This window comes from Notolepis coatsorum (genome assembly GCF_963971535.1).
Source record: "Notolepis coatsorum genome assembly, chromosome: 5".
NCBI classification, from domain to species: Eukaryota; Metazoa; Chordata; class Actinopteri; order Aulopiformes; family Paralepididae; genus Notolepis; species Notolepis coatsorum.
The window spans coordinates 147,399,634-147,427,481 of record NC_140169.1 but is presented as its reverse complement, the minus strand read 5'-3'; the positions used below and the strand labels follow the sequence as shown (position 1 = coordinate 147,427,481).

At 46.8% G+C, this 27,848-nt stretch overlaps 1 protein-coding gene across 3 annotated transcripts in view; it reads left to right on the top strand.

Annotated features, from left to right (window-relative positions):
* Window positions 1-27,848, top strand: part of gpatch2 (G patch domain containing 2) — a 70,152-nt gene that overhangs the window by 16,613 nt on the left and 25,691 nt on the right. For 2 of the 3 annotated variants that reach the window (XR_014619724.1, XM_084315042.1), the window contains exons 3-6: window positions 4,716-5,263; window positions 7,126-7,190; window positions 10,169-10,366; window positions 23,827-23,941. Coding sequence is in view for 2 of the 3 variants with exons in the window: in XM_084315042.1 (XP_084171168.1) it covers window positions 4,716-5,263; window positions 7,126-7,190; window positions 10,169-10,366; window positions 23,827-23,941 (926 nt within the window). In the remaining variant the exon portion in view is untranslated. The remainder of the gene's footprint in view (window positions 1-4,715; window positions 5,264-7,125; window positions 7,191-10,168; window positions 10,367-23,826; window positions 23,942-27,848) is intronic. The other variant, XM_084315043.1, reaches the window with a different exon arrangement.

The window sequence follows — 27,848 nt, the reverse complement described above, 5'->3', positions numbered from 1 at the left end:
CTATAAGAATTAGAGGATAAATGCTACCACTGTATGATGTTATAATAGAACCTTCTAGAACATAGAACCTTCTAGACCATTTGTGGTGATGTCATAATAGAACCTTCTAGATGACATCTCGATTATAGCCGAATCACTTCCGGTAAAGAAAAAGAGTTTAAAGGGCCAATTCACCTAATAAGGTATTTGCATTCCCTGATAAACTAATATAGAGTTACCGATGATAACCTCAGAGACGTCTGAACGAACCCCAATGTGTTGATCCAATCGACCTAGGCCTTGATATCGAACTAACCCTCCCGCAAGGAGAGGTTACTGACCTAATCTAAAAGGGATACTTCAAAGCATAACTTGTACTTTACGTATGTATGTATTATTACTGTTTATCTAGCACGCTTTTAATTAAAACACCGGTTATTGTTATAACTCTGCCTCTGGTCTACTATTCTTTTAATTGTGCATATTACTCCTCGTCGCATTCGAACCTAGAACTGTGCCCGTGGCAAACAGCTGTTACGGTTATTAACACAAGTGCTACATATATATCTGTGCATCTTGGGAAGAAGGAAGAAAAAACACGGCTTATTATATTATTAATAAAACCGCTACTTGTGTGGGCACTCATAAAAACATCGTGGTCTACAAGTTGTTTAGCGAGAGGATGGTGGTAATGTGCTTCAATAGAACAATGGATCAATGCCATGTCAAAACTCGCCTCCGCTGGGCTCCGCAGTACACACACTGTCAGACACACACGCGCGCGCACACACACGGGCTCGCAGCCACACACACATTTCCACTGTCCAATAGACAAGCGCCCTTTTCGACCGCGTGACATTGTTCAGAAGGTTCAGTCCGCCTCACAGATTTCTATTTGAACGCAGGCGAACCAAATGAAGAATGCAACAATGTTGCAACTTCATCCCCAGAACCGCACAGAGTCCACCAAAACTATATGTGAAAGCGACCTGAAAGTTACGTGACTACCGTACGTCACAGCCAGGCATGAGAAAGAGCGCTGGATTTGTGAAAAACTCCCTCTTCCTTAACCACACGCTATCAGTTGTACCACAGTACTGGCAAAATGGGAGGAGCCTACAGTAAAAACAAGCGCCCTTCATCCCAATCCACCCACACCGCATTTTTTTTTACCAAAAAAATTATTATATATTATCGGAGCTATCAATAATTTAATCTGGATGATGTCATAATTGCTGATATCGGCCCAATAATTATCGTGCATCCCTAGTATTTACCAAAAAAGAAAAAAAAATTAAACATTTTCGTTTTCTAAGCTGATATATACTCGGATTTTTTTTTGCCGAACCACTGCTGCCTGGGCGCAGTGATCTCATCACCTCAAAAGCCTGTTTAAAAAGCCTGTATGCACAGAGAAGAAGAGGGTATGTATCTGCTTGTCTAACTCCAGGGTAGATGGCAAATAAGCGAATTTCCCAAAAAGTTGGCGTGTTCCTTTTAATGTTTTGCAAGTGAAATCTGGACAATGTGGATAATGCTGTTAGTAGGGATGGGCAAAACTCACACAATTGCTATTTGATAGTCACTGGGTACTATTCAAATACTAATCGATAATTGCCCACCCCTCCCACCCCCACATTAATGTATGATTTTGTTTTTACTTAATAGCGAACATGACATAATCAAACAAGCGAGCTAGCTGGCTGCTGTCATCGCTAACAGCTAACGCTAGTGGACCAAGTGAACGTAAAGCATTCATTCCGAAAGGTACATCGCATGCTTGAAATGTGTGAACTTAGTGAAACTGTTGTGCTACCTGCCTAGCTAGCGAGCTGTACCCAGCATGCCGTTCAGCAGTGTAACAGTTAATAGGGTCCCTCTCATTATTTAAATCATTTAACGAATATTTTAATATAAAAAAATAGATGCCCATCCCTCGCTGTTGGGTGATGATTTAGGGAGATGCAGAGAAAGGGCGCCGCTAGCGTCGCCTACATCAGGGGTTCCCAAACTTTTCAGGCCGGGACCCAGAAAATAAGGCGTCAGAGAGCCGCGGCCCAATGCACATCGTCAGGCTTTTTTTTCTTCTTTTTTTTTGCCAGGCGACCGATTTTTTAAGCCAAATATCACTTCAATCCTATTAAGTTAGTTCAAGTTAGTTATTCATTTATATGTGCTATTTATGAGAGGGCTAACTTGTTGCAAAATAATAATGATAATAATAATAGCCTCATTAAAATACTATTGTTGCTTCGGTTGTTTTCAGCGTTTTATGTGCATAATCTGTTATTTAGTTTGAAATGTTCGTTGAAATAAGTAGATTTTTCGTTTTTGTTTATTTATTAAGTTAATATAAAACCATATAGTCACATTTTAGAATACAATAGAATAGAATTTTAGAATACAACTAGAAACACTGTCCTGGCCTGCTTCTAAGTTCAGTGGCCTGACAAAAAAAAATTGATTATTATTATTATTATTTTTTTTTTAATCTCGCGGCCCTCCCGTGGCTGCTCGCGCCCCACCTTTGGGTCGCGACCCCGACTTTGGGAACCACTGACCTACATGACCTGCGCATGCTTCCTACAACATGTCCCTCTCAAATGTCCATGTATGAGGGACCACTAGTTGCCACATATAGCCCACACTGGGAGAAAGAAGCCAGCGCTGAAAATACATCAGTGAACACATGAGGAGCCAACATGTTAAATACACCAGTGAACACATGACGAGCCAACATGTTAAATACACCAGTGAACACATGACGAGCCAACATGTTAAATACACCAGTGAACACATGACGAGCCAACATGTTAAATACATCAGTGAACACATGATGAGCCAACATGTTAAATACATCAGTGAACACATGAGGAGCCAACATGTTAAATACATCAGTGAACACATGACGAGCCAACATGTTAAATACATCAGTGAACACATGACGAGCCAACATGTTAAATACATCAGTGAACACATGAAGAGCCAACATGTTAAATACATCAGTGAACACATGAAGAGCCAACATGTTAAATACATCAGTGAACACATGAGGAGCCAACATGTTAAATACATCAGTGAACACATGATGAGCCAACATGTTAAATACATCAGTGAACACATGATGAGCCAACATGTTAAATACATCAGTGAACACATGATGAGCCAACATGTTAAATACATCAGTGAACACATGATGAGCCAACATGTTAAATACATCAGTGAACACATGACGAGCCAACATGTTAAATACATCAGTGAACACATGACGAGCCAACATGTTAAATACATCAGTGAACACATGATGAGCCGACATGTTAAATACATCAGTGAACACATGAAGAGCCAACATGTTAAATACATCAGTGAACACATGATGAGCCAACATGTTAAATACACCAGTGAACACATGAAGAGCCAACATGTTAAATACATCAGTGAACACATGATGAGCCAACATGTTAAATACACCAGTGAACACATGAAGAGCCAACATGTTAAATACACCAGTGAACACATGAGGAGCCAACATGTTAAATACATCAGTGAACACATGATGAGCCAACATGTTAAATACACCAGTGAACACATGAAGAGCCAACATGTTAAATACATCAGTGAACACATGACGAGCCAACATGTTAAATACATCAGTGAACACATGATGAGCCGACATGTTTCACAGGAGAGGAGCTGAGAGGACCAGTCTGGACCAGCAACAGTATGTTTGATCCGTCCGTCAATGAACGGATAGAAGGTATTACTGTCTGTTGGTTTATTTTTAAATGACAACTTAACGTTAACTCTGTCTGTCCAACAAATGGATATTAAAAATAGACGTAGACGGACAGACTCATTGGACCAATGTAGCCGCATGACGTTAAAGATCAAAGTCACTTTGTAAAATGTAACCGGTAATACTGGTGTTGTCATGATGAGTTTATTAGTCATGGGACATTTCACATCAAGCCAACCCTAGTCAAGAAAACACGGTAATAACTTTGAATTATATGTTTACATTGTATCTCAAAGAACCAAATCTTAACCCCGTCTAAACATTTATTATGCAGTGATGTAGTTATCGGAACAACAAACTCACCATCTTTTCTGTGTAAGGAAACCATACCAGTTATAATCATGTCAAATGTGTTAATGTGCAATTTTACATTAGTATCCAAATAGTTCCCAGTGACTACTGAATAGTAGGGCTGACCTCGAATAGTCGACTAATTGATCGAAAGGAGCCATAGTCGACTGCCAACCTCTTAGTCGAATGCAAAAAAAAATTAAATGTATAATATAAATGATGAATTCTTTCCAAAAGCAAAGAGCACTAGAAGCGTGGCTAACGCTAATGGCATGCATACCATAACGGCCTAAGAAAACAGGCACAGAGGCACTGAAAGAGGATTTCACCATCTAATGAACACACTAGACTAGACAAATATCAAGATGTATCCATCAGTGGACCAATTGCATGCTTTTGCAGAGAACAAGAAGCTTTCAGTCGACTCCTTCAGACATTAAGCACCCCCCCCCCCCCACAGCCCAAATGGAATGATACAAAAAAATAAAACTGTAGTTACATTTATTTTTGGGGGGAGGGGGGGGGGGGTATTCGACTACCAGGCAAATCTTGGCCAATACACAAATCCTTAGTCGGGGACAGGCCTACTGAATAGTGATCTTGTGAGTTTTGCCACGTCCCTAATCTAAACCCAGACCCTCTCCTCCAGGACTACCGGGCCAGCACAGGAGCCAACGCCCGCGACAACAGCGACTCGGACGAGGAGCTAATGGGACCCAAGCGGCGCACCCCCCTCGGTGGCGCCGACGCGGGCCGAGGCAAGCGGCCGCTCTGGCAGGACGACCCGGGAGGGACGCTGGGCGGCTCGGCGGAGGGAACTCGCAGCCTGCGGCGCAGACGCAAAGTGAAACGCATGGCCGTGGACCCTCCCCCGGAGCCGGTCTCCCCCCCGCCGCCTGTACCCGCGGCGCTGGGGCCCCCGCCCGTACCACCCAAGGCCCACGCAGGGTTCAGGTTGCCCGGACCGGGCTCGGCCGACGGCAGGGGGCCTATGGAGCTTGGTGGGGGTTCAGGGGGAGGAGGAGGAGGGGGGGTGAAGAAGAGGAAAATGGCGCCCCACAGACTCGGTGTGGAGGCCACGGACGAAGGGGTCGTGGTGGAGAGCGAGGACGCCATCTTGGCTCTGACGGGGGAGCCCAAGGACAAGATGGAGCTCGAGGAGCAGAAGGGCTCGGACGAGGACATGAGTGACAGGTGGTTAGTGTTTGACTTTGATAAATTTTTACATCCCATGTTGGTGACGTTTGTTGTATATATATATTTATTCTTACTGTATATACATCTATCCACATCTGTCTGTACATACCTGCATATAATCCTTTTTACATATTTGTAGATACTATATCTATATCTTCTGTACATGTCCCCTACGCTGCTGGCCATGGTGTCTTTATACCTGTATCACTGTACATATGTACATCTGATTAGCACTATTACTCAGTAGTACTAATTTATATATTTTATACCCAGTTTAATCACCTGTACATTGTATATTACTACTACTGCTGTACTACTTACTGTATGTTACATTTGCACTCTGGTTGGATGCCAAACATATTTTCATTGTACTGTAAAATGACAATACATTTGAATATAATATGCTCTCTGCGCCTTGCGGTGATCACCCCAAGTTCACACGTTGAAGGAGGGAGGCAAAAAAACACCTCAAACTCGACAGTCTGTTGGCTAGAATTGTAACCTCTTTTGTCCTTTGTTTTCATTTCCTCTCTCTTCCATTTCCTCTCTTCCATTTCCCCTCTCTTCCATTTCCCCTCTCTCTTCCATTTCCTCTTTTCATTTCCTCTCTTCCATTTCCTTTTTTCATTTCCTCTCTTCCATTTCCTCTTCATTTCCTCTCTTCCATTTCCTCTTTTCATTTCCTCTCTCTTCCATTTCCTCTCTTCCATTTCCTCTTTTCATTTCCTCTCTCTTCCATTTCCTCTTTTCATTCCCTCTTCCATTTCCTCTTCATTTCCTCTCTCTTCCATTTCCTCTTAATTTCCTCTTAATTTCCTCTCTTCCATTTCCTCTCTCTTTTATTTCCTCTTTTCATTCCCTCTCTCTTCCATTTCCTCTTCATTTCCTCTCTTCCATTTCCTCTTCATATCCTCTCTCTTCCATTTCCTCTTCATTTCCTCTTCCATTTCCTCTTCATTTCCTCTCTTCCATTTCCTCTTCATTTCCTCTCTTCCATTTCCTCTTTTCATTCCCTCTCTTCCATTTCCTCTTTTCATTTCCTCTCTTCCATTTCCTCTTTTCATTCCCTCTCTTCCATTTCCTCTTTTCATTTCCTCTCTCTTCCATTTCCTCTTTTCATTCCCCCTCTCTTCCATTTTCTCCATTTCCTCTCTTCCATTTCCTCTTTTCATTCCCCCTCTTCATTTCCTCTCTTCCATTTCCTCTTTTCATTCCCTCTCTTCCATTTCCTCTTTTCATTTCCTCTCTTCCATTCCTCTTCATTTCCCCTTTCTTCCATTTCCTCTTCATTTCTTCTCTTCTATTTCCTCTTTTCATTTCCTCTTAATTTCCTCTTTTCATTCCCTATCTCCATTTACTCTCTTCCATTTCCTCTTTTCATTCCCTATATCTTCCATTTCCTCTTTTCATTTCCTCTCTCTTCCATTTCCTCTCTTCCATTTCCTCTTTTCATTCCCTCTCTTCCATTTCCTCTTTTCATTCCCTCTCTTCCATTTCCTCTTCATTTCCTCTCTTCCATGTCCTCTTTTCATTTCCTCTCCCATTTCCTCTTTTCATTTCCTCTGTCTTCCATTTCCTCTTCATTTCTTCTCTCTTCATTTCCTCTTAATTTCCTCTCTTCCATTTCCTCTCTCTTCATTTCTTCTCTTCATTTCCTCTCTCTTCATTTCCTCTCTTCATTCCCTCCCTCTTCATTCCCTCCCTCTTCATTCCCTCCCTCTTCATTCCCTCTCTCTTCATTCCCTCTCTCTTCATTCCCTCCCTCTTCATTCCCTCCCTCTTCATTCCCTCCCTCTTCATTCCCTCCCTCTTCATTCCCTCTCTCCTCTCTCTTCATTCCCTCTCTTCATCCCTCTGGTCAGTGAGACCAGCAGCGTGAGCAACAGCAGTGATGGAGGGCTGTACACTAACGACGAGGGGAGGCAAGGTAGCTGTCTGTCCTGTCTGTCTGTCAAATGAAGGCTTCTAACAATGAGACCCAATACAATCATTACCCCAATTTTATATAAACGGTGTAAACAAAGGTGCAGATGAGGGTCTGTATGCCCCATCAGTTATATTACATGTTACTCCAAGCATAACAAGCTACATGACCAGAGGTGACTTTAGCCACTAAGCATAACAAGCTACATGACCAGAGGTAACTTTAGCCGCTAAGCACAATAAGCTACATGACCAGAGGTAACTTTAGCCGCTAAGCACAATAAGCTACATGACCAGAGGTAACTTTAGCCGCTAAGCACAATAAGCTACATGACCAGAGGTAACTTTAGCCGCTAAGCACAATAAGCTACATGACCAGAGGTAACTTTAGCCGCTAAGCACAATAAGCTACATGACCAGAGGTAACTTTAGCCGCTAAGCACAATAAGCTACATGACCAGAGGTAACTTTAGCCGCTAAGCACAATAAGCTACATGACCAGAGGTGACTTTAGCCGCTAAGCACAATAAGCTACATGACCAGAGGTGACTTTAGCCGCTAAGCACAATAAGCTACATGACCAGAGGTAACTTTAGCCGCTAAGCACAACAAGCTACATGACCAGAGGTAACTTTAGCCGCTAAGCACAATAAGCTACATGACCAGAGGTGACTTTAGCCGCTAAGCACAATAAGCTACATGACCAGAGGTGACTTTAGCCGCTAAGCACAATAAGCTACATGACCTCCATGGGAGGCACACACTACCCCCGCCACCCCTGTCTCTGCTGTGCAGGCGTCTCCCAAACGACCTGTAGGGGTTGCTGTCCACAACGTCCAATCCCCACCCATCGACTTCCACCCGCTGACTGCCAAATGAACCAGTACGACGGCCGGCCCAAGCCGAAGGCAATGCTGAGACTGGGATTCTCTTGCATTGGTGATGAGCGCAATCTCCGCTACGCCACCCAGCCGCCCAATATCAATATGTCTATACTACTATGCACTCAAGTTTGACACTGTTTGATGAACAATGTTACTTATCCTTATTTATTATAATTTTGCATACGTAATTTTACTGCATAGTACGTCCAAGAATTGCTGCCATCTCACTTTATGGTTAAAAAAGTCAATAGAATTTACTTCAGGAAAAAACACATTCAAAACAAATCAATGATTGAATTTTGAAGTATCTAAATTCAGTGAAGAATAGCAAAATGTTGGATTCAAACCTTTATTTATTCTCAAAGACAATTTACAGACATTTCAATGCACACATTTCTACAATATAAGTCCAGAGTGCCCCACAGCAATTAGTATACAATGAACATAGGCATAAAATCAGCACACAATTGACAGAATAAAAAACAATGCATAAATTGCAGACATAAGAATAGGTATAAAAGTAGTGCAATGTAAACATGCAGACTTAAGAATAGGCATAAAATAAGTACAATGTCGCTCGAAGGCATGAAAACTTTTCTATGAAATCTTAACACTGATCTCTCCGCACACAAGCACACACATACACATACACAACATTCCGCACACACAAACGCACCACAGGTCACATTAAACACACAAGAAAGGACACTTTAAAGGAAGGAAAAGGACACTAAGAAAATAATAGTCTTGTTGTGATTGTTGCATAGTATAGTTAGTAACAGCAAGTATAGCATAGGAACATAAAAGAAAAACTGCACATTGTATAGGAGTGTACATAGGATCCAGTGCCTTTAAGCGATTTATTAACATGTCTATTTTACCATGTCTGTTCTAGTTATCTTATTATTATTATTATTACTATTGTTTTTATTGCACAATCGAAGTGGGCATGGCCAACCGCATTTCACTGTATGCCCTGGTACAGTATGTATGTGATGAATAAAACTCTTGAATCTTAACTCCAGTCGAAGTGGGCATGGCCAACCGCATTTCACTGTATGCCCTGGTACAGTATGTATGTGATGAATAAAACTCTTGAATCTTAACTCCAGTGTTAAATAATCTTTTAACACCAAATCTCTCCCTCCCTCCCTCCCTCCCTCCCTCCCTCCCTCCCTCCCTCCCCTCCCTCCCACCCCTCCCTCCCCTCCCTCCCTCCCTCCCTCCCTCCCTCCCCTCCCACCCTCCCTCCCTCCCTCCCTCCCTCCCTCCCTCCCTCCCTCCCTCCCTCCCATCCCTCCCTCCCTCCCTCCCTCCCTCCCTCCCTCCCTCCCTCTCCCTCCCTCCCTCCCTCCCTCCCTCCCTCCCTCCCTCCTCCCTCCCTCCTCCTCCCTCCCTCCCTCCCTCCCCCCTCCCTCCCTCCCTCCCTCCCCTCCCTCCCCTCCCTCCCTCCCTCCCTCCCTCCCTCCCTCCCTCCCTCCTCCCATCCCTCCCTCCTCCCTCCCTCCCTCCCCTCGCTCCCCTCCCTCCCTCCCTCCCTCCCCTCCCTCCCTCCCTCCCTCCTCCTCCCTCCCTCCCTCCCTCCCTCCCCTCCCTCCCTCCCTCCCTCCCTCCCTCCCTCCCTCCCCTCCCTCCCTCCCCTCCCTCCCTCCCTCCCTCCCTCCCTCCCTCCCTCCCCCCTCCCCTCCCCTCCCCTCCCTCCCTCCCTCCCTCCCTCCCTCCCTCCCTCGCTCCCTCCCTCCCTCACTCCCTCCCTCCCTCCCTCCCCTCCCCTCCCCTCCCCTCCCTCCCTCCCCCTCCCTCCCTCCCTCCCTCCCCTCGCTCCCTCCCTCCCCCCCTCCCCTCCCCTCCCCTCCCCTCCCCTCCCCTCCCATCCCTCCCTCGCTCCCTCCCTCCCTCCCTCCCTCGCTCCCTCCCTCCCCCCCCCTCCCCTCCCCTCCCCTCCCCTCCCTCCCATCCCTCCCTCACTCCCTCCCTCCCTCCCCTCGCTCCCTCCCTCCCTCCCTCCTCCTCCCTCCCACCCCTCCCTCCCTCCCTCCCTCCCTCCCTCCCTCCCTCCCACCCCTCCCTCCCTCCCTCCCTCCCCTCCCTCCCCCAGGCGACGACGAGCAGAGCGACTGGTTCTACGACGGCGAGCCGGGCTCCCTCTCTGGGCCCGGGGGGGCGTGCGGGGTGGCGGGGGTGGTGCCGTGGTGGGAGAGGGAGGCGGGGGGGGAGGAGCTTGAGCTGGTGGACCCCGTCTTCAACAGCATCCTGACGGGGTCCTTCCCCCTGATGAGCCCGGTGGCCCAGAGAGGTACTGCACGCACACACACACACACACACACACACACACACACACACACACAGAGGTACTACACACACACACACACACACACACACACACAGAGGTACTACACACACACACAGAGGTACTACACACACACATACACACACACACACAGAGGTACTACACACACACACACCGAGTTACTACACACACACACAGAGGTACTACACACACACACACACCGAGTTACTACACACACACGCAGATGTACTACACACACACACACACAGAGAGGTACTACACACACACACACACACACACACACACACACACACACACAGAGAGGTACTACACACACACACACACACACAGACAGAGGTACTACACACACACAGAGGTACTACACACACACACACGCAGATGTACTACACACACACACACACAAACAGAGGTACTACACACGCACACACACACGCAGATGTACTACACACACACACACGCAGATGTACTACACACACACACACACGCAGATGTACTACACACACACACACACGCAGATGTACTACACACACACACACACAGAGGTACTACACACACACACACAGAGGTACTACACACACACACACACACACACAGAGAGGTACTACACACACACACACAGATGTACTACACACACACACACAGAGAGGTACTACACACACACACAGAGGTACTACACACACACACACACACACACACACACACACACACAGATGTACTACACACACACACACACACACACACACACACACACACACACACACACAGAGGTACTACACACACACACAGAGGTACTACACCCACACACACACACACACACACACACAGAGAGGTACTACACACACACACAGAGGTACTACACACACACACACACACCGAGGTACTACACGCACACACACAGAGGTACTACACACACACACACACACACACAGAGAGGTACTACACACACACACACACACACACACACAGAGAGGTACTATACACACACACAGAGGTACTACACACACACACACACACACACACACACACACACACACACACACACACACACACACACACACACACAGAGAGGTACTACACACACACACACACACACACACACACAGAGGTACTACACACACACAGAGGTACTACACACACACACACAGAGGTACTACACACACACAGAGAGGTACTACACACACAGAGGTACTACACACACACAGAGGTACTACACACACACACACACACACACACACAGAGGTACTACACACACAGAGGTACTACACACACACACACAGAGAGGTACTACACACACAGAGAGGTACTACACACACACACGGAGGTACTACACACACACACACACACACACACACACACACAGAGGTACTACACACACAAAGGTACTATACACACACACACACAGAGGTACTACACACACACACACAGATGTACTACACACACACACACACACACACAGAGAGGTACTACACATACACACACACACACACACACACAGCGAGGTACTACACACACACACACACATACAGAGAGGTACTACACACACACACACACACACACACATACAGAGAGGTACTACACACACACACACACACACACACACACACACACACACACACACACACACACACACACACACACACACACACACACACACAGAGGTACTACACACACACACAGAGGTACTACACACACACACACACACACACACACACACACACACACACACACACACACACACACACACACACACACAGAGGTACTACACACACACACAGAAATCATTCATCATAAAGAAAAACACAATCACATAATTCAACAATTGTAGACCAGTGGTTCTAAACCCTTTTTGGGTCTGACGTCCGTGTTCTATAACGGCCCCCCCCCCACACCTCAACCCCCTACACCTAATGGGAATTACATTTTCGGCTCTCAATTATGATTACTTTCTGTTTATCATGTGTATCTATGACATTCTCAGTCATTAATGTTTCTATTTGGCTCAGTTTCTAGGGCTGTCATTCACTTGTTATCGATTAATCAGTTGATTATTATTCATTTTTTTTTATGATCCTTTTCCTCCTTTTTCCGTTTTTCTCCCCTCCCAATGTTAGTCGTTATGCCAATTCCCACTCCCCTTCCTGGTCGTTGCGCACTCTACCCCCTACCGTCGGTCTGGGAGGGCGGAGACTATCACATGCTTCCTCCGACACATGTGTACCCAGCCCACCACTTCTTTTCACCTGGCAGCACGGACTCTCACTGGGAGAGTGTAACGTGTGGAAGGTAACACTACCTCTCCTAGATCCTTCCCTTGCTGTGCAGGCGCCCCGACCGAACTGTAGGAGTCGCTGTCCACAACGACCCAGACCCACCCACTGGCTTCCCTCCTGCTGACTCTGCCAATCGAGCCAGTATGACGGCCGGCCAAGCCGGAAGCAACGCTGACAGCTGGATTCGATACCAGTGTCTCTTGCGTTTGTGAATCAGTTGATTATTTTATCGATTAGTCGATTAACCATTAATTTACCAGAAAAATTATTTCAATTGAATATTTCAAAATGTTCAATGAGTATCCTCATCCTTTTTAGCTTTAGATTTAAAAAACGACCAGCCTATTACCGGCCATAAATAGCTTTTTTGTATATTCCCATGAATTATTATATGTATTGTGTTTTATCTCTCCACTCCACGCTATGGTAGTGCTTGTGCCAGCACAGGAGATACGATTAAAATGCATTTTTTATATATAGGCTAGGCTATATACATATTTAAATCAATATCTTCCTTTTGAATCAAATAGGCTCAGGAATCAGGATTGTTAAAGCTAATTAGCCTAATCCATGTGAAAAATAGTAGCATATAGTAAATGTATGCACACACACACACAAGAGGGAGAATAGCTTATGGGAGACTTAATGATTTTACAATATTTTTGCTAATGAAGTGAAATATTTATTATCAAGTTTGTTTTTATAGTGTAAATGTTGGCTATGTCATTGATCATCATCATTTAACGTACAGAGAGAGGGAGACCTCCCCTTTCCTCACTATTAGAACTCCATGAAACTGATTTCTCCTGTGCCTGTGAGCTAGCTTAGCTTAGTTAGCAGCTAACGTTAGTTAAAGGTTTTTAACCTCGACTGGCATATAGTAATGGCGAGGATATAAAGCATGTTAACACTTTAACTGCCGAAAACGCCGGAACTCGTCATTCCCCGCCATGCTCAAGTTGCCGGTACCTGGGAATCGATACCGGTACCAGATGGTACCTTTTTTCTGTACTTTACTCTCTCTGTAATAACACATTTTTTTATTCAGTTGTAAAACTAAACTAAAGTCTAAACTTCTCAATTTCAACATTGTTATCACAACACACAAACTAAAACCCCTCCCTACCTCCCTCTCCCAAACCGTTCCTACAACCATTTGTTAATGTTGCATGATCATGTATACATTTATTATGGGTTATTATTATTATTATTTCTTTATCCACTTTCTCCTAATTTTTCGATTTTTCTCCCATCCCAATTTCATATTTCCAATTCTTCCCTCCCCTGTCTTGAACGTTGCTAGACTATGCCTCCCACTGGTTGGCTGTAGTGAGGATAGAAGCCTTGCATCACGTGTCCCCTCCGGTACACGAGGAGGCAGCCTGTCGCGTCTTTTCACCAGACAGCGCAGACTCTCAGTGGCGAGGAGTAACGCGTGGGAGGCTCACGCTGCCCCGACACTTCCTGTTTCCGCCGTACCGGCGTCACCCAACCGACCTGTAGGAGTCGCTGTCCACAACGTCCAATCCCCACCCACCAGCTTTCCCACCCCCTAACACTGCCAATTGTGTTAGTATGACGGCCGGCCAAGCCGGTAGCAACGCCGAGAGCTGGGCTCGATACCAGCATCTCCTGCGTTAGTGGCGAGCGCCTTGCCCACTGCGCCACTTAGTTATTATTTTTTAAGTTTAAATATCAACATTATCTGGCCATCCTCAGTAAATACTGTCAAACTCCTCTGACCTCATCTGGTCTTTCCAAAGAGAAAGGGAGAATGGCTTATGATTTTAGAGGGAGAGAGAGACGCCCCCCCCCCCCCCACCTTTCCTCACTATTGGAACTCCGTGAAAACTAAACTGATTTGTTTCCAGGGTTAGCTTAGTTAGCGTTAGCAGCTAATGTTAGTTACGGTTTTTACCGCGACGTGGGCATAAAGGAGTGGCGAGGATGCAAAGCATGTTAGGCGCATTGGACCCCTCGCTCGCGGAGTTTTCACTGCACACAGAAGCGGCGTGAGTCGCGAGAGGAGTCGTCACAGGGCTGTAGAACGCAGGGCTGTAGAGCTAGATGTCATAGCTTCTAAAATTGAAGGTCCGCGCTGGTCTGCGTCTATTGTGAAATGACAATTGCACGTCTTTTGAATTCTGATTATTTTCTAAATGGGCGGATCTTGGGTACCGAAATGTGGCACCGATTTGATATAACGCGAATCGGTACTCTGTAGTACCGACGTAATTCGGTCGGTACCCATAAAAGTAACGGAGTTCGATACCCAACCCTACAAATAATTGGAGCATTGACCTACATATCGCTGCTGTCGGGACAAAACCTCATAACTCCATTTTTTGAAAAACAAATTTATTATATAAATCAACTCCGTAGATCATCCTCCATATGTGTGTGTGGGTTTTACAAAGTTTAAACAATGGGAAAGCATTAAACCGATCATCTGTCTAAACCTCCTAACTCTATTCACCCTCAAATCTGTGTTAGTTTTTTTCATCTGCTGAAAAGTTGGGTTTTTGGAGTTATGAGGTTTTGTCCCGACAGCAGCGATATGAGTTATAGATGTGGTGAACAGAGAGATATTGGTAATGACGTAGGGATATGAGTGAAGGCTATGTGTGTGTGTGTGTGTGTGTGAGAAAGAAAAAGTCAAGGCCTGGAATTCCTTGAAAACAGCCCATTCTTTAACAAGGTGCTTAAAAAGTCATTGAAATTCAAATCAACCATTCGCATTGAAAGTTTTGTTCATCCATGATAAAATAGTTCTGAATCAAGAAGTATACTTTTTTTTTTAATCTAAAGTGTAACTAATTGTCGGAAATTGGTTTTACGCCATAAATATAAAAAAATAAAAATAAAAAAACGTGAATAAAAGTGAATTGTATCATTTTAAATGCCCTTTTAAAATGAACAATTGTGCTTGGAAAAGTACTTGAAAGTCCTTGCATTTCATTTTGGAATGTCTGTGGGAGGGTATTTACATCCAAATCAGGTGCACAGTGCAGGAAATTAAATTAGGAATTACAACATGTGCCCCCCCCCCCCCCTCTTTTTTTTAAGGGACCAAAAGTAATTGGACAAACTAACAATCATAAATCTAATTGTCACTTTTAATACTTGGTTGCAAATCCTTTGCAATAAATGACAGCCTGAAGTCTGGAACCCATAGACATCGTCAGACACTGGGTTTTGTCCTTGGTGATGTTCTGCCAGCCAGGCCTCTGCCTCTACTGTCTTCACTTCCTGCTTGTTCTGCCTCTACTGTCTTCACTTCCTGCTTGTTCTGCCTCTACTGTCTTCAGTTCCTGCTTGTTCTGCCTCTACTGTCTTCACTTCCTGCTTGTTCTGCCTCTACTGCTACTGTCTTCACGTCCTGCTTCTTCTGCCTCTACTGTCTTCAGTTCCTGCTTCTTCTGCCTCTACTGTCTTCACTTCCTGCTTGTTCTGCCTCTACTGTCTTCACTTCCTGCTTGTTCTGCCTCTACTGTCTTCACTTCCTGCTTGTTCTGCCTCTACTGTCTTCACTTCCTGCTTGTTCTGCCTCTACTGTCTTCACTTCCTGCTTGTTCTGCCTCTACTGTCTTCAGGTCCTGCTTGTTCTGCCTCTACGGTCTTCAGTTCCTGCTTGTTCTGCCTCTACTGTCTTCACTTCCTGCTTGTTCTGCCTCTACTGTCTTCACTTCCTGCTTGTTCTGCCTCTACTGTCTTCACTTCCTGCTTGTTCTGCCTCTACTGTCTTCACTTCCTGCTTGTTCTGCCTCTACTGTCTTCACTTCCTGCTTGTTCTGCCTCTACTGTCTTCAGTTCCTGCTTGTTCTGCCTCTACTGTCTTCACTTCCTGCTTGTTCTGCCTCTACTGTCTTCACTTCCTGCTTGTTCTGCCTCTACTGTCTTCACTTCCTGCTTGTTCTGCCTCTACTGTCTTCACTTCCTGCTTGTTCTGCCTCTACTGTCTTCAGTTCCTGCTTGTTCTGTGATTATTGTTCGTTTAGCGATTATTTTCGTTTAGCAGCCTGATGGCCTGGGGATAGAAGCTCCTTCTGAGTCTTTCTGTGCTCGCCATAAGACTCCGGTATCGCTTGCCTGACGGCAGCAGTTCAAAGAGGCAGTTGTTCGGGTGGCTCGAGTCCTTAATAATTCTCTTAGCCTTCCCCTTGCACCGCTTGTTGTAAATGTTCTGGAGGGTGGGAAGCCCCCCTCTAATTGTGCGTTCGGCTGAACGTGTCACTCTTTGTAGTCTGCTACGGTCTTGTGCAGTGCTATTCCCAAACCAGGAGGTGATGTTGCCGGTCAGGATGCTCTCTATTGTACATGAGTAGAAGTTCCTAAGGATCTTCTGACTGACTTGGAACTTCCTTAGGCGCCTGAGGAAGTAGAGGCGTTGTCGTGCCTTCTTCACAACACTGTCAATGTGTGTGGTCCATGTCAAGTCCTCGGATATGTGGGCTCCGAGGTACTTGAAACTGTTCACTCTCTCAACTGGTGCCCCGTCGATGCTGAGGGGGCTGTAGTCCTTGACCCCCGACCTCCTGAAGTCCACAATCATCTCTTTTGTTTTGCTGACGTTCAGGGAGAGGCAGTTCTCCTGACACCACTGTGACAGGTTCTCTACCTCTTCCAGGTAGGCCCTTTCGTCGTTGGCAGAGATCAGGCCCACCACTACTGTGTCATCAGCAAATTTGATGATGGTGTTGTTGTTCCGCTGTGCTACGCAGTCATGTGTGTACAGGGAGTAGAGGAGGGGGCTCAGAACACAGCCCTGGGGGGCCCCTATGTTGAGCGTGATGGATGAGGAGGTGCAGTTGCCGGCTCTTACTTCCTGCTTGTTCTGCCTCTACTGTCTTCACTTCCTGCTTGTTCTGCCTCTACTGTCTTCAGTTCCTGCTTGTTCTGCCTTTACTGTCTTCAGTTCCTGCTTGTTCTGCCTCTACTGTCTTCGCTTCCTGCTTGTTCTGCCTCTATTGTCTTCAGTTCCTGCTTGTTCTGCCTCTACTGTCTTCACTTCCTGCTTGTTCTGCCTCTACTGTCTTCGCTTCCTGCTTGTTCTGCCTCTACTGTCTTCACTTCCTGCTTGTTCTGCCTCTACTGTCTTCAGTTCCTGCTTGTTCTGCCTCTACTGTCTTCACTTCCTGCTTGTTCTGCCTCTACTGTCTTCAGTTCCTGCTTGTTCTGCCTCTACTGTCTTCACTTCCTGCTTGTTCTGCCTCTACTGTCTTCAGTTCCTGCTTGTTCTGCCTCTACTGTCTTCAGTTCCTGCTTGTTCTGCCTCTACTGTCTTCAGTTCCTGCTTGTTCTGCCTCTACTGTCTTCACTTCCTGCTTGTTCTGCCTCTACTGTCTTCAGTTCCTGCTTGTTCTGCCTTTACTGTCTTCAGTTCCTGTTTGTTCTGCCTTTACTGTCTTCAGTTCCTGCTTGTTCTGCCTCTACTGTCTTCACTTCCTGCTTGTTCTGCCTCTACTGTCTTCACTTCCTGCTTGTTCTGCCTCTACTGTCTTCACTTCCTGCTTGTTCTGCCTTTACTGTCTTCAGTTCCTGCTTGTTCTGCCTCTACTGTCTTCACTTCCTGCTTGTTCTGCCTCTACTGTCTTCAGTTCCTGCTTGTTCTGCCTCTACTCTCTTCACTTCCTGCTTGTTCTGTCTCTACTGTCCAGTTCCTGCTTGTTCTGCCTCTACTGTCTTCACTTCCTGCTTGTTCTGCCTCTACTGTCTTCACTTCCTGCTTGTTCTGTCTCTACTGTCTTCAGTTCCTGCTTGTTCTGCCTCTACTGTCTTCACTTCCTGCTTGTTCTGTCTCTACTGTCTTCACTTCCTCCTTGTTCTGCCTCTACTGTCTTCACTTCCTGCTTGTTCTGTCTCTACTGTCTTCAGTTCCTGCTTGTTCTGCCTCTACTGTCTTCAGTTCCTGCTTGTTCTGCCTCTACTGTCTTCACTTCCTGCTTGTTCTGTCTCTACTGTCTTCAGTTCCTGCTTGTTCTGCCTCTACTGTCTTCACTTCCTGCTTGTTCTGCCTTTACTGTCTTCAGTTCCTGCTTGTTCTGCCTCTACTGTCTTCACTTCCTGCTTGTTCTGCCTCTACTGTCTTCACTTCCTGCTTGTTCTGCCTCTACTGTCTTCACTTCCTGCTTGTTCTGCCTCTACTGTCTTCAGTTCCTGCTTGTTCTGCCTCTACTGTCTTCACTTCCTGCTTGTTCTGCCTCTACTGTCTTCAGTTCCTGCTTGTTCTGCCTCTACTGTCTTCAGTTCCTGTTTGTTCTGCCTCTACTGTCTTCACTTCCTGCTTGTTCTGCCTCTACTGTCTTCAGTTCCTGCTTGTTCTGCCTCTACTGTCTTCAGTTCCTGCTTGTTCTGCCTCTACTGTCTTCACTTCCTGCTTGTTCTGCCTCTACTGTCTTCACTTCCTGCTTGTTCTGCCTCTACTGTCTTCAGTTCCTGTTTGTTCTGTCTCTACTGTCTTCACTTCCTGCTTGTTCTGCCTCTACTGTCTTCACTTCCTGCTTGTTCTGCCTCTACTGTCTTCACTTCCTGCTTGTTCTGCCTCTACTGTCTTCAGTTCCTGCTTGTTCTGCCTCTACTGTCTTCACTTCCTGCTTGTTCTGCCTCTACTGTCTTCACTTCCTGCTTGTTCTGCCTCTACTGTCTTCACTTCCTGTTTGTTCTGCCTCTACTGTCTTCACTTCCTGCTTGTTCTGCCTCTACTGTCTTCAGTTCCTGCTTGTTCTGCCTCTACTGTCTTCACTTCCTGCTTGTTCTGCCTCTACTGTCTTCAGTTCCTGCTTGTTCTGCCTCTACTGTCTTCACTTCCTGCTTGTTCTGCCTCTACTGTCTTCAGTTCCTGCTTGTTCTGCCTCTACTGTCTTCACTTCCTGCTTGTTCTGCCTCTACTGTCTTCACTTCCTGCTTGTTCTGCCTCTACTGTCTTCAGTTCCTGCTTGTTCTGCCTCTACTGTCTTCACTTCCTGCTTGTTCTGCCTCTACTGTCTTCACTTCCTGCTTGTTCTGCCGCTACTGTCTTCACTTCCTGCTTGTTCTGCCGCTACTGTCTTCACTTCCTGTTTGTCCTGCCTCTACTGTCTTCACTTCCTGCTTGTTCTGCCTCTACTGTCTTCACTTCCTGTTTGTTCTGCCTCTACTGTCTTCACTTCCTGCTTGTTCTGCCTCTACTGTCTTCAGTTCCTGCTTGTTCTGTCTCTACTGTCTTCAGTTCCTGTTTGTTCTGCCTCTACTGTCTTCACTTCCTGCTTGTTCTGCCTCTACTGTCTTCAGTTCCTGCTTGTTCTGCCTCTACTGTCTTCAGTTCCTGCTTGTTCTGCCTCTACTGTCTTCAGTTCCTGCTTGTTCTGCCTCTACTGTCTTCACTTCCTGCTTGTTCTGCCTCTACTGTCTTCACTTCCTGCTTGTTCTGCCTCTACTGTCTTCACTTCCTGCTTGTTCTGCCTCTACTGTCTTCACTTCCTGCTTGTTCTGCCTCTACTGTCTTCACTTCCTGCTTGTTCTGCCTCTACTGTCTTCACTTCCTGCTTGTTCTGCCTCTACTGTCTTCACTTCCTGCTTGTTCTGCCGCTACTGTCTTCAGTTCCTGCTTGTTCTGCCTCTACTGTCTTCACTTCCTGCTTGTTCTGCCTCTACTGTCTTCACTTCCTGCTTGTTCTGCCTCTACTGTCTTCACTTCCTGCTTGTTCTGCCTCTACTGTCTTCACTTCCTGCTTGTTCTGCCTCTACTGTCTTCACTTCCTGTTTGTTCTGCCTCTACTGTCTTCACTTCCTGTTTGTTCTGCCTCTACTGTCTTCACTTCCTGCTTGTTCTGTCTCTACTGTCTTCACTTCCTGCTTGTTCTGCCTCTACTGTCTTCAGTTCCTGTTTGTTCTGCCTCTACTGTCTTCACTTCCTGCTTGTTCTGTCTCTACTGTCTTCACTTCCTGTTTGTCCTGCCGCTACTGTCTTCACTTCCTGTTTGTCCTGCCGCTACTGTCTTCACTTCCTGCTTGTTCTGCCTCTACTGTCTTCACTTCCTGCTTGTTCTGCCGCTACTGTCTTCACTTCCTGTTTGTTCTGCCGCTACTGTCTTCACTTCCTGCTTGTTCTGTCTCTACTGTCTTCACTTCCTGTTTGTCCTGCCGCTACTGTCTTCACTTCCTGTTTGTTCTGCCTCTACTGTCTTCACTTCCTGCTTGTTCTGCCTCTACTGTCTTCACTTCCTGTTTGTTCTGCCTCTACTGTCTTCAGTTCCTGTTTGTTCTGCCTCTACTGTCTTCACTTCCTGTTTGTTCTGCCTCTACTGTCTTCACTTCCTGCTTGTTCTGCCTCTACTGTCTTCACTTCCTGTTTGTTCTGCCTCTACTGTCTTCACTTCCTGCTTGTTCTGCCTCTACTGTCTTCACTTCCTGCTTGTTCTGCCGCTACTGTCTTCACTTCCTGTTTGTTCTGCCGCTACTGTCTTCACTTCCTGCTTGTTCTGTCTCTACTGTCTTCACTTCCTGTTTGTCCTGCCGCTACTGTCTTCACTTCCTGTTTGTTCTGCCTCTACTGTCTTCACTTCCTGCTTGTTCTGCCTCTACTGTCTTCACTTCCTGCTTGTTCTGCCTCTACTGTCTTCACTTCCTGCTTGTTCTGCCTCTACTGTCTTCACTTCCTGCTTGTTCTGCCTCTACTGTCTTCACTTCCTGCTTGTTCTGCCTCTACTGTCTTCACTTCCTGCTTGTTCTGCCTCTACTGTCTTCACTTCCTGCTTGTTCTGCCTCTACTGTCTTCAGTTCCTGCTTGTTCTGCCTCTACTGTCTTCACTTCCTGCTTGTTCTGCCTCTACTGTCTTCACTTCCTGCTTGTTCTGCCTCTACTGTCTTCAGTTCCTGCTTGTTCTGCCTCTACTGTCTTCAGTTCCTGCTTGTTCTGCCTCTACTGTCTTCAGTTCCTGCTTGTTCTGCCTCTACTGTCTTCAGTTCCTGCTTGTTCTGTCTCTACTGTCTTCAGTTCCTGCTTGTTCTGCCTCTACTGTCTTCACTTCCTGCTTGTTCTGCCTCTACTGTCTTCACTTCCTGCTTGTTCTGCCTCTATTGTCTTCAGTTCCTGCTTGTTCTGCCTCTACTGTATTCAGTTCCTGCTTGTTCTGCCTCTACTGTCTTCACTTCCTGCTTGTTCTGCCTCTACTGTCTTCACTTCCTGCTTGTTCTGCCTCTACTGTCTTCACTTCCTGCTTGTTCTGCCTCTACTGTCTTCACTTCCTGCTTGTTCTGTCTCTACTGTCTTCACTTCCTGCTTGTTCTGCCTCTACTGTCTTCAGTTCCTGCTTGTTCTGCCTCTACTGTCTTCACTTCCTGCTTGTTCTGCCTCTACTGTCTTCACTTCCTGCTTGTTCTGCCTCTACTGTCTTCACTTCCTGCTTGTTCTGCCTCTACTGTCTTCACTTCCTGCTTGTTCTGCCTCTACTGTCTTCACTTCCTGCTTGTTCTGCCTCTACTGTCTTCACTTCCTGCTTGTTCTGCCTCTACTGTCTTCAGTTCCTGCTTGTTCTGCCTCTACTGTCTTCACTTCCTGCTTGTTCTGCCTCTACTGTCTTCACTTCCTGCTTGTTCTGCCTCTACTGTCTTCACTTCCTGCTTGTTCTGCCTCTACTGTCTTCAGTTCCTGCTTGTTCTGCCTCTACTGTCTTCACTTCCTGCTTGTTCTGCCTCTACTGTCTTCAGTTCCTGCTTGTTCTGGGAGAGAGAGAGGCAGGGAGGGAGAGAGAGAGAGGCAGGGAGGGAGAGAGGCAGGGAGGGAGAGAGAGAGAGGCAGGGAGGGAGAGAGAGAGAGGCAGGGAGGGAGAGGCTAGTGCAGGAGGACAAGGTGGATATAACTGTCTATACAATGTTGTTTACTGAAAGAGATTAAATAATTATTAGCATCACAGTGAGGAGAGTAGTCCTGACACACACACTGCCAACAGACACTCTTAACGCATTTGGCTGTGAGCCACGATGACCAAATCAAATAACTTTTCTCGCCCATATCATCAAACATAAAGTTACGTCTGCGCCACTCTTAATTAAAATGGACTGCATTTGGGCGCCCCCCAGTGGCGAACCACACAACGCGCTGAGTTGCGGCACGGCCGACCCGGGTTCGATTCCCGAACCCGTTGTTATTTGTCGAATGTTTTCCCCCCCACTCTGTCTCCCGTTTCACCTCTCTCTCTCTCTCTCTCTCTCTCTACTGGACTGCCCAGTAGAATAAAGCGATAAACACGAAAAAATGTATCTTAAAAAAAAATTAAAAAAAATTTACTGCATTTTATATAGCTCTCTTTTTTCCAAATTGCTTTACAACTTCTGCCTCTGGAGGCGACCACGCGAGGTGCCGACCCGCTCACCGGGAGCAGTTAGGGGCTCAGTGTCTTGCTCACGGACACTTGGACACGCTGCATGTTGCTGCTAAAATGCCCAAAAGCATGTGGGTTTCAGTTTGTGGGGTCGCTTTATGGAATGGAAGTGGAAACAAAACAGTGCAATAACATTGTACAGTTCAAAAATGTATAAACAAAGAAGCGCTAATAGACAAATACAGACCTGAGGAACTATAGATGGGGAACGTTCAGGGAAGGTTTAGAAAAAGATAATTGTTTTTTAACCTTATTTTATTTATTTATAATTTTTTCTATCTTTTAGGTAGTACGATTTTAAATGTTAAACTACACTCTTTTTTTTTTGGATAGAGAAAGACTTCTTGATTTCTAGTCCATTGAAGTAATAGCATAATGTTGTGATTTCACAGATGACCACTAGGGGGCAACCACTGCACACACACACACACACAAGGACAAAGCAGAAGTGTAGAGGTAATATAACACCCTGTCTGGGTTTAGCTATTAGTCCTTTGGCAGGAACATGTACCATTAAAGAAAAGTCCTAAACATATGTATTAGTCTCGATACCAATCCTGGAATATTTGAAGATGATTAAATAGTGAAGTTTACAAATAATATTGACATGAAGAAGAACACGTGGAAAGCGAGGTTGCGCTTCATTGTGTCGTTTTCTTAATTGTTAGTAATTTGATCTTTTAGGTGAAGCCTTTCTCCAGTGGGAGCTATCTGGCACATATGTCCTTTTTTAAATTAATCAAATGAATAATCATTTTAACGATCAATCAGTTGAGATAAGATCCTAACTGACTCCCCCCGCTGTGTCTCCCAGGCTTCCAGGCGCGGCTGAGTCATCTCCAGGGACAGGGCTCCGAGGGGGGGCTCCAGGGGGGCTCCGGACAGGGCTTCAACGACAGACTCGGCAGACAAGCGCCAGACCCCCACGAGTGAGCACCCACCTTTACACACACACACACATACAACACTTTGATTGATTGAAAACTTTATTAACCCTTTCACTGCCACACGACAGAAGGTTAACCCGTCGGTTGTGTGATAGTAAAGGGTTAACCGGCTGTAGTGTGGCAGTGAAAGGGTTAACCTGTGTATTGTCGCAGTGAAAGGGTTAACCGTTTTGGTAGTGCAGCAGTGAAAGGGTTAACAGATTGCAGAATGGGATGGGTACAATACAGTACGGCTCAATACAAAACAAACTGCTAAGAGAGGATGCAGACCAGAGAAAGACTTTCGTCTTGTTTACATCGGGGTCCCCCATTTTCAATTCATAGTAGGGCTGGGCGATATGACCAAAAACGTTATTGCGATAAAATTATAAAATTATTTTCATATAATTCGATATCGATAATTATCGTCGATATAATGTCTGTCAAGTTTAATTAACTTCTTATGCTGCTGCGAATGTCTCGAGTCGAGTTGATGTCGTCATCAGTCCGCGCACGTTAGCAGTTAGCCGACAAGCGGAGTATCTCATGACAATGTAATAAATATGACACTAAAATACTCTCTTCCGCCACAATATATTGAAACGACGTCCACTGTATACCCCACACTACTATAAACGTGGCCTCAGAATTCACGCCACACACATACTCGGCACGTAAATATATAAAACAGCGCCGTGCAAGCTAGTTATCCTAGCCAGCCTGTTGTTTCTAAGCGTGTATTCCATGACAATGTGCTAAATATGACACTAAAATACTCTCTTCCGCCACAATATATTGAAACGGCGTCCACTGTATACCCCACACTACTATAAACGTGGCCTCAGAATTCACGCCACACACATACTCGGCACGTAAATATATAAAACAGCGCCGTGCAAGCTAATTAGCCTAGCAAGCCTTGTTGTTGAGTGAGTCCTACCTCTGGGTCTCCTTCCGGGTCTCCTTCGCTCTCGGCCATCTCCTTCACTGATTGGTTGTTAGTGCGTGTGCTCATATCCAAGCTTGGAAAATCGATATATCGAAACTTTGCGACCACGTTTCATGTTTATTTCGAGGAAATAATTTATCGCGATAGTTATCGTTATCGTTTTATCGCCCAGCCCTAATTCATAGTGACGTTTATGACATACACGACATACACGACATACAGAACTGTGATCATAAAAAATATATACATCCGAAGGGGAAGAGACTGTACATTGGTGGTGGTGGTGGGGGGGGGGGGGGGGGGGGATTTGGACACTTACAGGGGCCAGTTTCTAATTGTAGCCACCCGTAGGTGCTCTTTGAGAGCGGTTTTGAAGGAGGGTAGGGATTCACATTCCTTCACGATTTTGCGTATAGGGCGTTCCACATTAATGTTCAGTCTGTCTGGAACAGGGATTGGAAATTCGACTTCTGTAATCAGTAATGTTGCAAAGTAATGGTGCCTTTTTCTTGGGGATTTCTTTCCCTAAAGATTTTGTCTTAGAATTCTACCAGACCCTATAGCTACAGTTTAGGTCTTATTGGTTAAATGATGGTATCTACTACCAGGTACCTCTTATTTTATCTAGCAGTGCTTCGGAGATACTTGGGGAAAGACGAAGGATAAAAGAAGACTTTCTTGTCTCTCCCGGTGGCGGAAGCTGCATTGTTCTCAACAGCACTCGGGCGACAAGGGTTGGCCGAGAACGTACACCGTGCAGACCCACAGCGCTGCCAATAGAATGGATCATTAAAATCAAAGGGTATTTCACATAAATAGGCACTTCAGATAATCCTTCAGAACGCTGATGATCGGCTCAGCTGACCGACAATAAATCAAAATGACACCATTCACCACCGTAGCCTCTAATAACAGCATTGCATTGGCCGGTTTGAATAAACTAACAAACGGTAGCATGTGCATCTTTAATTTAGATCAATTAGGCTGCCTCTAAATATAAAAATGTATTAAATAAGAATGGTTTGCTTCACACAAAAAAAAGAATGTATAATAATAATAATTATATATATTTTTCGACTCTGACATGAAAATCTAATGTGGAGAGAGACGGGCACGACTAACCCATCCCTACCGTGTAGCGCCGTAGCGGGCGTCTCTACCGTGTGGCGTCTCTACCGTGTAGGAGGGCGTCTCTACCGTGTAGGAGGGTGGCGTCTCTACCGTGTAGGAGGGCGTCTCTACCGTGTAGGGTGGCGTCTCTACCGTGTAGGAGGGCGTCTCTACCGTGTAGGAGGGCGTCTCTACCGTGTAGGAGGGCGTCTCTACCGTGTAGGAGGGCGTCTCTACCGTGTAGGAGGGCGTCTCTACCGTGTAGGAGGGCGTCTCTACCGTGTAGGGTGGCGTCTCTACCGTGTAGGGTGGCGTCTTTACCGTGTGGCGTCTCTACCGTGTAGGAGGGCGTCTCTACCGTGTGGGAGGGCGTCTCTACCGTGTAGGAGGGCGTCTCTACCGTGTGGCGTCTCTACTGTGTAGCGTCTCTACCGTGTAGGAGGGCGTCTCTACCGTGTAGGAGGGCGTGTGTCTACCGTGTAGGAGGGCGTCTCTACCGTGTAGCGTCTCTACCGTGTAGGAGGGCGTCTCTACCGTGTAGGAGGGCGTCTCTACCGTGTAGGAGGGCGTGTCTACCGTGTAGGAGGGCGTGTCTACCGTGTAGCGTCTCTACCGTGTAGGAGGGCGTCTCTACCGTGTAGGAGGGCGTCTACCGTGTAGGAGGGCGTCTCTACCGTGTAGGAGGGCGTCTACCGTGTAGGAGGGCGTCTCTACCGTGTGGGAGGGCCTCTCTACCGTGTAGGAGGGCGTCTCTACCGTGTAGGAGGGCGTGTCTACCGTGTAGGAGGGCGTGTCTACCGTGTAGGAGGGCGTCTCTACCGTGTAGGAGGGCGTCTCTACCGTGTAGGAGGGCGTCTCTACCGTGTAGGAGGGCGTCTCTACCGTGTGGCGTCTCTACCGTGTAGGAGGGTGGCGTCTCTACCGTGTGGCGTCTCTACCGTGTAGGAGGGCGTCTCTACCGTGTAGGAGGGCGTCTCTACCGTGTAGGAGGGCGTCTCTACCGTGTAGGAGGGCGTCTCTACCGTGTAGGAGGGTGGCGTCTCTACCGTGTGGCGTCTCTACCGTGTAGGAGGGTGGCGTCTCTACCGTGTAGGAGGGTGGCGTCTCTACCGTGTAGGAGGGCGTCTCTACCGTGTGGCGTCTCTACCGCGTAGGAGGGTGGCGTCTCTACCGTGTGGCGTCTCTACCGTGTAGGAGGGTGGCGTCTCTACCGTGTAGGAGGGCGTCTCTACCGTGTAGGAGGGCGTCTCTACCGTGTAGGAGGGCGTCTCTACCGTGTAGGAGGGTGGCGTCTCTACCGCGTAGGAGGGCGTCTCTACCGTGTAGGAGGGCGTCTCTACCGTGTGGCGTCTCTACCGTGTAGGAGGGTGGCGTCTCTACCGTGTGGCGTCTCTACCGTGTAGGAGGGTGGCGTCTCTACCGTGTAGGAGGGCGTCTCTACCGTGTAGGAGGGCGTCTCTACCGTGTAGGAGGGCGTCTCTACCGTGTAGGAGGGTGGCGTCTCTACCGCGTAGGAGGGCGTCTCTACCGTGTAGGAGGGCGTCTCTACCGTGTAGGAGGGCGTCTCTACCGTGTAGGAGGGCGTGTCTACCGTGTAGGAGGGCGTGTCTACCGCGTAGGAGGGCGTGTCTACCGTGTAGCGTCTCTACCGTGTAGGAGGGCGTGTCTACCGTGTAGGAGGGCGTCTCTACCGTGTAGGAGGGCGTCTCTACCGTGTAGGAGGGCGTGTCTACCGTGTAGGAGGGCGTCTCTACCGTGTAGCGTCTCTACCGTGTAGGAGGGCGTATCTACCGTGTGGGAGGGCGTCTCTACCGTGTAGGAGGGCGTCTCTACCGTGTGGGAGGGTGGCGT